Raw genomic sequence first — 14,421 nt, 5'->3', positions numbered from 1 at the left:
CAGAAGAGAAGGCTGAGAGGAGACGTGATAGCCATGTACAAATATGTGAGGGGAAATCATAGGGAGGAGGGAGCGAGCTTGTTTGCTCCTGCCCTGCAGACAAGGACGCTGAACAATGACTTTTAAACTACAGGAAAGGAGATTCCACCTGAACATCAGGAAGAACTTCCTCACCATGAGAGCTCTTCTGCAATGGAACTCTCTGCCCCAGTCTGTGGAGGAGGCCCCTTTGGAGATTTTTAAGCAGAGGCTGGATGGCCATCTGTCAGTGGTGCTTTGAATGTGATTTCCTGCTTCTTGGCGGGGGGTTGGACTAGATGGCCCATGAGGTCTCTTCCAACTCTGTTAATCTAAGATTGTATGATTCTAGATGCTGCACTGTCCCCATGCTTATCGTCTAGCAGTGGTTCTCAACCTTTAATAATCCAGGTGTTTTAGTCTTTGGCTCTCAAAAATCCCAGCCATTTTACCAGATGTTAGGAATTATGGGAGTTAAAGTCCAAAACAACTGGAGGACCAAAGGTTGATGTAATGTCTAAAGGACATTACAAGAGAGAAGGAGCTGTGGATAAAAGTATAAGAGAAAGATCAGTTCAAAGATGCCATAATGTGCAGGCATGTTAGTAACAGACATTTAAACCAAATGAGATCCATAAACTACTCTTGTAAGTAACCTCCTAGTAGTCTTTGGTCCTTTCACTGGTAAATGGGATTGTTCTGGTCCTTCCTTCAATTTCTATTTAGCTGCTCTTCAGAATGTGCCTGTTGTTGTTTAACTTCAGGTTGTTTCTGGCTTGTGGTAACACTAAGGCAAATCTTTTATGGGATTTTCTAGGCAAGATCAGTTCAGAAGAGCCTTTGCCTTTTTTAGGGGTTGAGAGAATAACTTGTCCAAGGTCACTTGATGGACTTTCATGACTGAGTGGGGATTCGAAACCTGATCTACAAGGTCATAGTCAAACCATTACATTCAAACCATTACACCACACTGACTCTCTCACCTATCTCTCATTATTATGAAACTTTAGAAATCGCGTTGGTTTCAGTGCTTTATTTTCTTTTGCAGATACACCAAGAAGCTGGAACTTCTTGCACACTCTGTCCTGGGTGCTGAATCTCTTTGGGATTTTCTTCATTTTGGCTGCACATGAACATTATTCTATTGATGTCTTCATTGCCTTCTACATTACTACAAGACTCTTTTTGTACTATCACACATTGGCTAACACAAGAGCTTATCAACAGAGCAGGAGAGCCCGAATTTGGTTTCCTATGTTCTCTTTTTTTGAATGCAATGTAAATGGTACCGTTCCAAATGAGTATTCTTGGCCTTTCTCAAGGCCAGCTATAATGAAAAGACTGATTGGCTAAAAATTACTGGATTTAATTCACATCTGTGTGAAACATTTGTGACTAATTTTCTTCAAGAATGGGTTCTGAAAAATTGATTTCGTCTTACCCATGTATCTCCTTCTATCCTTGTTAATTCTCGTTGAGCCACAAGACTAAATGAAGCCCTAACACGTTTTTTACAAGGTGTTAACTTGTAATAAGGTTCTGTGTGAATGACGATAAAGTTATCATATCAACGATCCTTAAAATGTTTTCATTTGGAGAGCTTCAAAACTGTCCTGTGCTGAGGCAGTGATTTTGGATCTAGATAACATCAAATACTACCTAGTTAGCTACTGTGTCTCTAATAAATAACACAAGAGTCATTCTTTTAAAATAATGTGTCTCCATATAAGAATAGGGTGTGTGATACGAGGTAAGTGGGCAAGGAAATGCTCAAATGGTGAAAAGGGGCCCCAGAGCCTTGAGCGTGAGAGAAACTTGCTGTGCTTGATATGTAGAGAAGGGAACAAACGGACGGTCTCTGGAGCTGTGACAATGATGAGCAGGGCATCACTGACTTGGAGTAAATGTGTTCTGCCATCAGACCTTTTCCTTGTTTACATTTCATTCAATTGGTAAGGAATAAATACTTTATCTTTTGAAATGAGATTGATTTTGTTTGGGTGCCCTGATTTTTCTTTCTATTTCAGTATTAAACAATTTCTGCAAGCTTTTAAAATGCTGCTTTTAGGAGAATAATATTATTTCCTTGGGAAAGTAGCAAGCAATGACCCATTGAACCAAGGCAAAAGGATTTATTTTTATTTTATTTAAGAAAATGGCAACAGGGCTTTTGGGAAATTTGTTTAACAGCAGTCTCTTTTCATTTCACTGTACAAATTTCAAAGGCATCTCATTCTGCTTTATGTGGAATTTAGTAAATGCTGAAATGTCATTGATTGAAAAACTCCTGATAGTATTTTCAGTAAATGCTCTATTCTTTTCACAAGTTAAAATTCCTTTCAGTTTTTCAGATAATTATGGTAATAAAAAGAAATAACAAAAGAAATGGAGCTTAAAGCACGAGGAGTCGTGCAAACACAGCACACAGTACTTGGTACTCATTAAAGCCCTATATTTTTCTTTTAAATCTAGCTTTTATAGAAGATACTCAGGTTTTCAATTAATGTTTTAAGCCTTTTATGTAATGAGATGTTGTCCTTAAGAGTAAAAATAATGCTTGAAAAAATACATGAAATTGCACAGCCATAGCTATTAGCATATTAATTCAAGAGTGATTTATACTCCATTTTTTCAAAAGAGGTAGCACTTGCTGATTCACAAATTAAAACTGGCATGCAGGTTGGGTTAATTTCCATTATATATATTAGAGAATATACCTGTTAAAAACTCCTTACTTGCACAACTGGACAGTCATAGATTTGTTTAGATTGTAATCTAGTAATGTAAAGGTCTTCAGCCCACATTATGTACCTGGATTAATTAAAATTATAAATGTGGCATTAAAATTTGTAGTCAAGTGAACTAGATTTTCAATTGTAAGACGTCCCACACAACGCTAAATTTCTGTAACGCAGAATAGTAAATGAGCTATCTTGCATGTGAAAAAAGCAATATAATAACAGATTAAATATACTGAACTTTCTTATGGAAGTTAGATAATTGGGTTTTACCACTGGCCTCTAGTCAAGTCTCCTTTCTGCTGCATCCTCTTGGAAACTCAGTTAAGCCAGGCCCACAAAATAGGCATTGGTTTTGCATTTGAGAATTATTAAAAGGTTCTCCTTAGCTTTCCAGAATGAAATAAACATTATTTCCTTTTTGCTCTTAGTATTATGCATTGCTGTTCATGGAATAACATTTGTATTGTACATGAGGCATTGCATTGGAGGGCTGAAGAACTGTTTCCAAAAATGAACTCAACTAGGAATAGGAGTAGCTAAACTTGCAAACCTGCACATTTGAAATATATGCAGGCTAGAAGATTGTTCATCTTCTAGCTATGTGTAATACTGCAACAGGAAGCTATCTATACAGATTTATATGATCACATCAGTATTTTTATGTGCCACTATCCTCTGGCATGCTTTATTTCTTCACACATTACAGAGTCAGCACTGTTGCAGAGTCAAACACTATGTAAACAAACACCAAAACCTTTTCTTTATGTGTTGGCTCCTCCACTGTGTGGGTTTGCTAGTTTGTGAGGATTGGTGTCATAACAAATTGAGTGGGATGTATTCTATTGAGATATTTAAATGGACCATGTTTTAAAATAAAAAAGAAGCCTCTGTTATGCAGTTGCAGCATTTTTATTATCCTTCCTTTACTATATAGTAACGATCAGTGCTCATCTTTGCATTTTTGAGTAGAAATATGTTTTATTTCAGGATAGCACTTTCCTGTGGCATTTAAGAGGAAAGATCCAAAAAGTCTCCTACTCTGTCCCTTCTCCTGGTGATGTGCCCTAATTTCCCTGTTAGAAGCATGTAGTATGGGTTGTTTACAAAAAATCTCAGGCCCGCCTGGGAATTCAGGATACATGCACTCTTTTTACGTTTATACATTTGTTTTTGTAGACGAATTAAACCCCACCCATCAAAATGTATCGATAAGTTTACAGTTCAGATATACATTATATTGTAAGCAGTATTACTTTGTCGGTTTAAATAGAAACAATAGCCCCAATCTAATAAAGTAGGGTAAATGAAAAGCAGCAGTGGGATTCAGCACGCATTATGACCCAGTGCATGTTACCTTTCAAGAAATCTTACTGGGCTTAGTTCTAACAGGTGGTTAGCCTATGTATGGACCAATCCCATTGAGGATGTAGGTGACCGCTTCCGTAGAAGAATGCTCTTAGCGAAGGAAAAAACATACATAAAACTAGGGAAGGTCAAGGGGAAAACCAAGTTGAAAATCCGTATTCAGGACATGATATTTCCCGATAGGTGAGAAATACTTTGAAGGAGCATTCAATCTGAGGAGTCACTGATTCAGTCTAAGAGGTACAGCACAAGCACCGGAGGGTGACCTCAATGGACAGAACGGCATACTTGAAAGTTAGCAAACATATACCGTAACTCTGGTCTTCATTGTAACTAATATTAATTAGATTGGGGCTGTATGTTTTAGTTTATGCAATAGAAAAAAGGGAGATGAGTAACCAAAACTATCTTAGCTGTTTAGGATGTAAGCATTGCTTGAGCATAATACTATGAATTGTGTACATTTTTTTTCAAATTAAAAAATAGTCCTGTGGACTAGATTTGCACTTTGGGTTCTAATCAGAATGATCCATTTTATGGATTAATCTATTTCAAATGGTTGATTTGACATGCCATTCTATGTTTAATTACACATTTGTTCCTTCAGAGGGATGATACATCCATCAGCATTTCCAATATTTGTCCATTGTGGAATCACAAAGAATAGAATTCTCACACTAAAATGTCTGCTTTGAGCACTTCTTTTATCTTGGAAATGTTAACTATATATTATACTGTAATTTATTTCTGGGTCTTCCGAGCTGTATTGTCTTTGTGTGGAATGGAGAGTGATGGTAAAATAGACATAGTTTGGTCTTAAAAATATAACAAACCCAAAGTGATAATGAAGATCATCATGTACTCCTGGATAGCATACCATCAATTTGTTTTATCTACTCTTTAATCTTTTTCATAGTGTCCTAACGTTATTTGGATAGTATGTTAAGGCTCTAAATTATAATTTAATAAAGGTGTTTTATTTTTGGATTATTGCCTTGGCATTTGAGAAACAGATAAACTAATTAGATTATTAGATAAAGGAATATTTAAGTGTATTCTTTTTTCAAGATCTGTGATGTACAAAGGTTTATTTTAATCAGAGGAAGTAAATGTTGACACACTTACCTTACAACAGTACTTCGCTGGAATAATCCAAATAGCAACAGCTTTGAGATTGTGGAGTGTGTACATTGTTGCTACATGGCTGTCCTCCATGTTTTGAGTTGCATGACAGAATGGTGGTCTAAAATATATTGATGGAAGTGGGATGTGTAAATCTTAAACTATTAAATACGAACAGTTTAAAGAGAGCTTTTTAATTCTGTGGAGTTTTGAATGGACTGATGGATAAATTGGTTCAGAACTTTCAAATCTGACTAGATCCTGAAAAATGCCAGTACCCAGCACAATCTGAGGATGTAATGTCAAAGGCTTTCACGGCCGGAATCGCTGGATATTTCTAGGCTATATGGCTGTGTTCTAGCAGCATTTTCTCCTAATGTTTCAACTGCATCTGTGGCTGGCATCTTCAGAGGATGGAGGAATGTCAGGAGAAAATGCTGCTAGAACACAGCCACACAGCGCCCCAATCTGGGTATGTTCTTGGGTCACTTTAAGTCCTTGGCTATACTGAATAAGACATAATGATACTTTCTGTTGCAAGTGGCCTAACCTGCCCTGAAGAAGGCCAGTTTGAGGCTAGGTTTCAACAGTTATATTGGTTGTAGTTTCTTAGGCATACGTCAAATGAATGATACATTTGCAATAATTGTAGCACAATCCTAGAAACTGGAGAGGTGTGGCTGGTCTAGACTTGTTGATGCATTGCATGATCCTTATATTTTGGGTTTCTCTTCTGCTCCAGAGAACGTAGTGTTACTGGAAAGCATGGGTGTTACTCCTGCAGAGGAATCTGAAGCACAGATGTGTAAATAAAGATGGATTTCCCTTAATTTGAACCCAGATTTAATTTATATTGTTTGTATGTATTGCATTAAACTATTGAAGAATAAATAAAATATAAAATGAATTTCTTAAAAAACGACTAATCCTATGTGTCCTAGTTTTTTGTTTTGTCTGAGTCACCAACTCATTCGATCCATTTCCCTCTACAGTCAATACTCTTTGTATTCTCCCTTTGCAGAGTGTAGAATGGCTGTTTCCTAAATGTCACCAAAGAACTTGGGGGCTGTAAGATCACTTCTCAAAGACTTCTGTAAAAATATCTTGTCTGCAGAAGAGTTTTAAGTGGGTCTCTGCAAGTTCTGCTGCTCTGGCCTTTTCTCTTCCTTTTAATCAGTCTCTACTGGGATTGGTTAATATATGTTTGCTTTGGATGCGGCTGGCTAATTTGGTCACTTTGATAGAAGATGGTACAAGCCACTAGAAATCAGATCCTGTTATCTTTAAGTCTCTAAGCAAAGACTGCTGAGACTCTAATTTTGCATTGCACGGTTTGTGACATTGTAAATAGGTCTCAAGGCTAATCCCCTGTTTAAACAATGCCTCCCATAGTCTGGAAGGTTACTTTTTTCTTTTATGTTGTCTGTGTTAAATATTCATTAGTTTCAACAGAATTTTCAGTCTCAGAATTGCCAAAGCTTGGCAGTTTTAAAGTTGTTTGTTGGCTAATGTATTTAATCTAGTGGCCAGGACGCATACATCTTAACAAACAACACTCTTATGAAATGCTAGTTTTATAAATGTACAATAAGAAAAGCCGTAACAAGAGCATTTCATTAAACCCAATTACAATATTGGCTTAAGGAGTCAAAACCAATACCCCAATTAGATTAATGCTTTAAACGACAAGGCCACAGATGGGCATGTGGAATAAACTCAGTTAAGAGTTTTTATAAAGGTTATCTGTGTTTCTGCATCAAATTTGAGCCAAAATGTGCCCAAATTTTCTTTTAAGCACATGGGAAAAATTGTACTTGGGAATGCGAATTCAGGTAACAACTGCAAGAACTGATCTGCTTCTGCTTCTTCAGCAGCTGTGGTTGGGACATATATTTGGATCACTGTATGTTAAACGGCTTACCTTCAACTCAAATTGAGATCATTCCATCATTTTTTGGGTTGTATCCAAGCACTGCTTTAGCAACTTCATCATTAATTATGAAAGCTACTCCATTTCTTCGGTGTTCCTCTTGTCCACAATAGTAGATCTGGTGGACATCTGTTGTGAAGTGGCCCATTCCAGTCCATTTCAGTTCACTGACTCTCAGAATGTCTATTGTTAAATCTTGACATTTCACCAATAACCATGCCCAATTTGCCCTGACTCATAGATCTTACATTCCAGGTTCCTATATTGTGTTGATCTTTAGAACACCGGATTCGTCGTTCACCTCCAGCACCGTCGGCCATTAGCCTTCCTTTCAGCTTTGAGGCCTGTTTGAAGAGCCATGTTTTCAAGTTAATTTGAACCCATTGGAGTGTGGGGATAAACCTTTATCTAGGGAGGGCATACCACAGCTGGGGGGGCACCCCCGAGAAGGCCCACTCTCGTTCTCACCAACTGCACTTGAGATGGAGATGGGACTAAGAGGCAGGCCTCCCCGGCTGTTCTTAGAGTCCACACTGGTTCATAGAAGGAGATGAGATTTGAAAATAGATTGGATCTGAACTCTGTAGGGCTTTGTAGGTGATTTATATTTTGTGTCAGGAGCAACCGAAGTTGCCGTCTGCAAGGACGTTGCCCAGGGGACGCCCGGATGTTTTTGATGTTTTGTGGGTGGCTTCTCTCATGTCCCTGCATGGAGCTGGAGCTGAAAGAGGGAGCTCATCCGCGCTCTCCCGGGTGGGATTCAAACCTGGCAGCTTTCAGGACAGCAACCCAACCTTCAAGTCAGAGGCTTTTATCCCCTAGGCCACCAGAGGCTCCTATTTTTTTTAATATATATATATCAGGAGTAACTTGAGAAATTAATAACCTGTGCTCCTTGCCAAAACTTATCGGTAGCCAGTGGAGCTGCTTTAATAGCGGCGTGGTATGCTCCCTATAGCTAGCTCCAGTTAGTAACCTGGCCACCAACCTTTGCATTAACTGCAGTTTCTGAACTGTCTTCAAAGGCAGCCACACGTAGAGTATGTTGCAGGAAATCATTCTAGATGTAACCAAGGTGTGGACCTCCGTAGCCAAGTCAGGCTTTTCGAGGCACAGTTGCAGCTGGCACACAAGTTTTAACTGTGCAAAGGCCCTCCCAGCCACCGCCGACACCTGAGACTCAAGTGTCAGCTCTAAATCCAGGAGGACCCCCAGACTGTGGATCTGTGTCCTCAGGGGGAGTGTAACCCCTTTGAGCACCTTATTCCCCGATCGGCCTCACAACTGACCAGGAGGACCTCTGTCTTGTCTGGATTAAGCCTCAGCTTGTCTGGATTAAGCCTCAGCTCTCATCCAGTCCATCACAGCTGCCAGGAACTAGTCCAGAATCCGGGGAGCTTCTTTAGAATGGGGTGGAAAAGAGTAATAGAGTTGTGTGTCATCTGCGTAGAGATGACAGCCAACTCCAAAACTCTGGATAACCTAACCCATGTAGATGTTGAAAAGCATGGGAGGAAAAATAGAACCTTGCAGGACCCCACAGGTCAATACCAGGGGTCCGAGCAGGTCCCCTAGCATCACCATCTGGGTACAATCCTCCAAGAAGGAGCAGAGTCACTGCAGAGCAACAAGATCCATTTTGAAGAGCTGACCCAGGATAACGTGGTTGATGGTATTGAAAGCCACTAAATGGGACTAACGTGGTTAAATGTCTCTGGAGCATGTTGAGGAGCATCTCAAAAGCTTATTTTTAATGCTCAGTGTTGCACAGAAGACTTATTAACCATAACCACAACTACTGTTGAGTTTAAACTGTCCTAGAACATGTAGTGACCTTGCCTTTCTCTTTTGTTGTTGTTATTATTATTATTATTATTATTATTATTATTATTATTATTATTATTATTATTATTTGGTTATAACATTTCTCGAGATGAATGTCAGTCTCTGTTGCCCTTGCCCTATCCCCTACCAAACACACTACTTTATATAAATGTAAACGAACTGGAGTGCTCCTGAGGACCCGCAGGTGAATCCCATTTGTGCTGCATTACCTATGTGTTAGGGTAAAGGTAAAGGTTTTCCCCTGACATTAAGTCTAGTTGTGCTCATCTCCATTTCTAAGCTGAAGAGCTCCAAGGTCGTGTGGAGCTGTTACCTTCCCGCCAGAGCAGTATCTATTGATCTATTCACAATTGCATGTTTTTGAAGTGCTAGGTTGGCAGAAGCTGGGGCTAACAGCTGGAGCTCACTCCACTTCCCGGATTCGAACTGGCAACCTTTCGGTCAGCAAGTTCATAACCTATGCGTTATGCCTAGAAAATCCCAAATAACCACTCAACTAAAAATTCATCCAGCTGTTTCTCGAACAAGGAAATTACAGGGAAGATTAGAAAGCGAAAGACCTAAATGCATTATATTCACAAATTCAAACCCATTAGCAAAGATATGAATAGAGACAATTGGTTCATGTGCACAGTACAGTATTAATATAAGAATCCCTGATCTTTGCACATGGAATAAAAAGGATCTTCTTAGAGAGAGTTTTGAACTCAGGGCAACTGACTATTAGTAAGCAGATGTATTGCTTTTACACATCACTATTAACTAACCACTATAAATATCTGAAAAAAACTGTTTATGTTACATAGGCCTTTGAAAATTTAGGGCAAAGGATATGATTTGTATCTTTCTCGATCCTGTTATAATTTGCCCCACTCCCACTATGCTTTATACCTCAGACTTCATTATCACTTGGTACTGCATCTCAAGAAACGGGTTTTATGCATGAAAGCTCACGCAACAATAAAAAACCAATTAGTTGTAAATATGCTACTATATTCCTTCTCAGGATGAGGACTTTCTAAATTTCCACAATTTAGGGATGGGCATTCAGGATTCTCTGCCAGAGAACTCTAGAGCAGGGGTCCCCAAACTTTTTAAACAGGGGGCCAGTTCACGATCCTTCAGACCGTTGGAGGGCCGGACTATAGTTGGCCACTGAGCAATAATAATAATAACAACAACAACAATAATAAAAGAGTTGAAAGAGACCCTTTGGGCCATTGAGTCCATTCCCTTTCTGCCTTTGTGCAGCAAAAGCACAAGCAAAGCACCCCTGACAGATGGCCACCCAGCCTCAATGTTAATAATAATAATAATAATAATAATAATAATAATAATAATAATAATAATAATAATAATAATAATAAAGAGCGTTGGAAGAGACTCCTTGGGCCATTTAGTCCAACCCCTTTCTGCCTTTGTGCAGCAAAAGCACAAGCAAAGCACCCCTGACAGATGGCCACCCAGCCTCAATGTTAATAATACAGTAGAGTCTCGCTTATCCAACGTAAACGGGCTGGCAGAATGTTGGATAAGCGAATATGTTGGATAATAAGGAGAGATTAAGGAAAAGCCCATTAAACATCAAATTAGGTTATGATTTTACAAATTAAGCACCAAAACATCATGTTACACAACAAATTTGACAGAAAAAAGTAGTTCAATACACAGTAATGCTATGTAGTAATTACTGTATTTACGAATTTAGCACCAAAATATCATGATATATTGAAAACATTGACTACAAAAATGCGTTGGATAATCCAGAACGTTGGATAAGCGAGTGTTGGATAAGTGAGACTCTACTGTAATAATAATACAGTAATAATAATAATAATAATCATCATCATCATCATAAGGGTTGTAAGAGAAGAAGAGACCCCTTGGGTCATTTAGCCCAACCCCCTTCTGCCCTTGTGCCGTGGGGGCCGGATAGATAGCTTCGATGGGCCGCATCCGGCCCCCGGGCCTTAGTTTGGGGACCCCTGCTCTAGAGCCTCGCCAAAATACAAACCCCAAATTTCTGTAAGATGAAAATGTGTCAGGGAAAGTTGAATCATAATGCTATAACTGTATAGTTAAAAAAAAAAAGCCAAGGTATTTTTGGAGACTGAAATTGTATTTCTTCTGCAGGAGACCCAGATGCCAACTATATTGACTTTGGTATTACAATTATGGGTTTACAACTTCACAGGTCCCTAGACTTGCTCCTTTTTTAGTGTTTTATATGCCTTTGTCAGTCAAAAATAACTAGAACAGTGATTCTCAATCTGTGGGCCTACAACTCCCAGAAATCCCAGCCAGTTTACCAGGATTTTTGGGACTTGAAAGCCAAAACATCTGGCGACCCACAGATTGAGAACCACTGAACTAGAATTTATGCAGGACTAAGGGCCACATAGAATACTCTGTTTCCCCTAAAATAAGACATCCCCAGAAAATAAGACCTAGTAGACGTTTTGCTGAATTGCTAAATATAAGGCCTCCCCCGAAAGTAAGACCTAGCAAAGTTTTTGTTTGGAAGCATGCTCGCCAAACAGAACACGAGAGCATGCAGGATTGGTAAATGTACATACTATAGAGTGTTGTGCATGGAAATATTGGTAGTAACAATAAATTCTTGATAGAATTCACAGTTTGTCTGGTTATGCTGGGTTGTGATGACAACTACTGTACAGTATATAATAAATGTTCATTTTTTTGTTCAACAATAAATGTGAATTCTTCTTCATGGAAAAATAAGACATCCCCTGAAAATAAGACCTAGCGCATCTTTGGGAGCAAAAATTAATATAAGACACTGTCTTATTTTCGGGGAAACACGGTATATGGGCACAAGCCTGGTCAGTCAGTCATCTCATGGCTCTTCTCGTGTTCTGTGTTCTATGGATTACTCTTTTTAAAACAATTGATACAAGCCTTGGACTAATTTCCAATGATACAATTGTGTGTCTAATATTGCAACACACAACTAATGATCAAACATATACAGCCAACCCCCCAAGTTACAAACAAGATAGGGTCTATAGGTTTGTTCTTAAGTTGCATTTGTTTGTAAGTCGAAGCAAGTCCAGCAAAAAGTGCACTCTATAATTTGGCTGCATAGTTAAAGCAATGGTATTCCCCGTAGTAACCTATGGATGCGAGAGCTGGACCATAAGGAAGGCTGAGCGAAGGAAGATAGACGCTTTTGAACCGTGGTGTTGGAGGAAAATTCTGAGAGTGCCTTGGACCGTAAGAAGATCCAACCAGTCTATCCTCCAGGAAATAATGCCCGACTGCTTACTGGAGGGAAGGATATTAGAGGCAAAGATGTAGTACTTTGGACACATCATGAGAAGACAGGAAAGCTTGGAGATGAGAATGATGCTGGGGGAAATGGAAGGAAAAAGGAAGAGGGGCCAACCAAGGGTAAGGTGGATGGATGGATGGTATCTTTGAAAGGACTGGCTTGACCTTGAAGTAGCTGGGAGTGACAATGGCCGACAGGAAGCTCTGGCATGGGCTGGTTCATGAGGTCACGAAGAGTCAGAAGCAACTGAACAAATAAACAACAACAATAATTTGGCCAGACAGCATGATCAATAGTGTGGAATTATGGGAACTGCAGTCCAAAAGATCTGGAGAGACACAGTTGCCCGCTCATGTTCTACTGTTACCCACAGTTTCTTGTTATTCCCTTCATGTCTTGCTTTTATTATAAGGTTACATTTAGAGTTGTGGTTTACCTTCCCCATCGTCAGAACACACATTTTACAGTAAAACTATAGGTAGGTAAAGGTGTTCCCCTGACGTTAAGTCCAGTCATGTCTGACTCTGGGGGGTTGGTGCTCATCTCCATTTCTAAGCCGAAAAACCGGTGTTGTCCGTAGACACCTCCAAGGTCATGTGGCTGGCATGACTGCATGGAGCGCCGTTACCTTCCCGCCAGAGTGGTACCTATTGATTTACTCACATTGACATGTTTTTGAACTGCTAGGTTGGTAGGAGCTGGAGCTAACAGCAGCTGCTCCCGCCCCTCCCGGGGTTTGAACCTGGGACCTTTCGGTCTGCAAGTTCAGCAGCTCAGCGCTTTAACGCACTTCGCCACCAGGGCTTCAGGTAAACTATACTGACTGAAAATTAGCAACATGGTAATGCTATTTAATAAGCACATTTTGCCGATAAACAAAATAAGTAGTCTTTGTTTCAGTTCAGATGTATAGGTTGTTTTCCTACCACGAGGCTCCCATGGGACTCGATTTCTCGCTTCCACATTGACATCATGCAACAAAAAGTGTGAAAATACATGCTGAGAGTACCACTTTGTGACACGTAGTTGCCCAACCAGTCTTCAAAACCAGAATGAGTTTTATCATAAATAACGATGTATTCATTTTACTGTGCCAAGACCATGCAGGTCCACAGGAATGACTCATCTTCCTTTTAGCCAAAAACCATAGGAAATTCAGGACAGATGGAAATTTCTGATGGCTGAGAAGAAAGCTTTTAATCTTTTCTCCAAGCATACTTGTCTAATTGAAGTAGGCAGCATTGTGTTTTAGAATAAAGAAATATTCCCTTTAGGGAAATATTCTCTTTAAGAACAAAATTGTGTTTTTGACAGCTCCTTGACAGCGCCATACTTTGGTGATAGACACCAAGCCAAAGGGCAGCAATCCAGTCTTACCAGTCAGTCCACAAAGGAAATATTATTTACTTCTGCCACCGTCTGTATTTTCTGCATTTCATTATGTCCTGCCTTCGCTGTTTAGATTTCTCTTAAGTCTTTGGTATGATTACTAATAATTTCTTTATATGTTCCATTCCTATCCTGCCTTTCCTTTAATAAGCTTGAGGCAGCATATGTGGCTCTCCTCCCTTCCCGCTTTCTCTTCACAATAAACAGGGTTGGTCAGGCTGATAGAAAATGACTCCTCCAAGGTCACCCAATGCATTTCATAACTCAGTGGGGACTATAATCTGCTGTCATAAGTCAGGAGCCTGTTCTGCACTTTAACAATGACCCCATTTAAGAAAGATAGAAATAATAAAGCCCTTTAGATGCGGCAGTCCAACAGTATTTGGTGGGCCACATGATTGCCATCCCTATCGTATAGGCTCTCTATCTAAACCTGTAACTCGGCATCACACTTCATGCACTTGTCATTACAGACTCTAGCCTACAAAAAAACCCCCATATAATCCTTGGAAAATTATGGTATTCATTTGCTTACATGTGGACTTCCCAAAAGGTAGTAAATAAATATCATCTTATTTAATCTCCCTCTATAGAAACAAACTTCCTATTTAGTTGCCCTTCGCCTTTTAAGTTTGCCCATAGGTGTTAATGAGAATACCGTGGACCCCTGTATCTACTGGGATTTGGTTCTAGGACCTTCACCAGTGATGGCCAACCTA

At 39.5% G+C, this 14,421-nt stretch overlaps 1 protein-coding gene across 3 annotated transcripts in view; it reads left to right on the top strand.

The window, feature by feature from the left end:
* samd8 (sterile alpha motif domain containing 8) overlaps positions 1–6,172 on the top strand; it is a 44,853-nt gene extending 38,681 nt beyond the window's left edge. For all 3 annotated transcript variants that reach the window (XM_062975879.1, XM_062975878.1, XM_008114287.3), the window contains one exon: positions 1,067–6,172. In XM_062975879.1, the coding sequence (XP_062831949.1) occupies positions 1,067–1,371 (305 nt within the window). In that variant the 3' untranslated portion in view covers positions 1,372–6,172. The remainder of the gene's footprint in view (positions 1–1,066) is intronic.
* Positions 6,173–14,421: the final 8,249 nt, after the last annotated feature.

The sequence above is a fragment of the Anolis carolinensis genome, chromosome 3 (assembly GCF_035594765.1).
Source record: "Anolis carolinensis isolate JA03-04 chromosome 3, rAnoCar3.1.pri, whole genome shotgun sequence".
Classification (NCBI taxonomy): Eukaryota; Metazoa; Chordata; class Lepidosauria; order Squamata; family Dactyloidae; genus Anolis; species Anolis carolinensis.
Note: the sequence above shows the minus strand (reverse complement) of the source record. Positions and strands in the feature narration are given on the sequence as shown.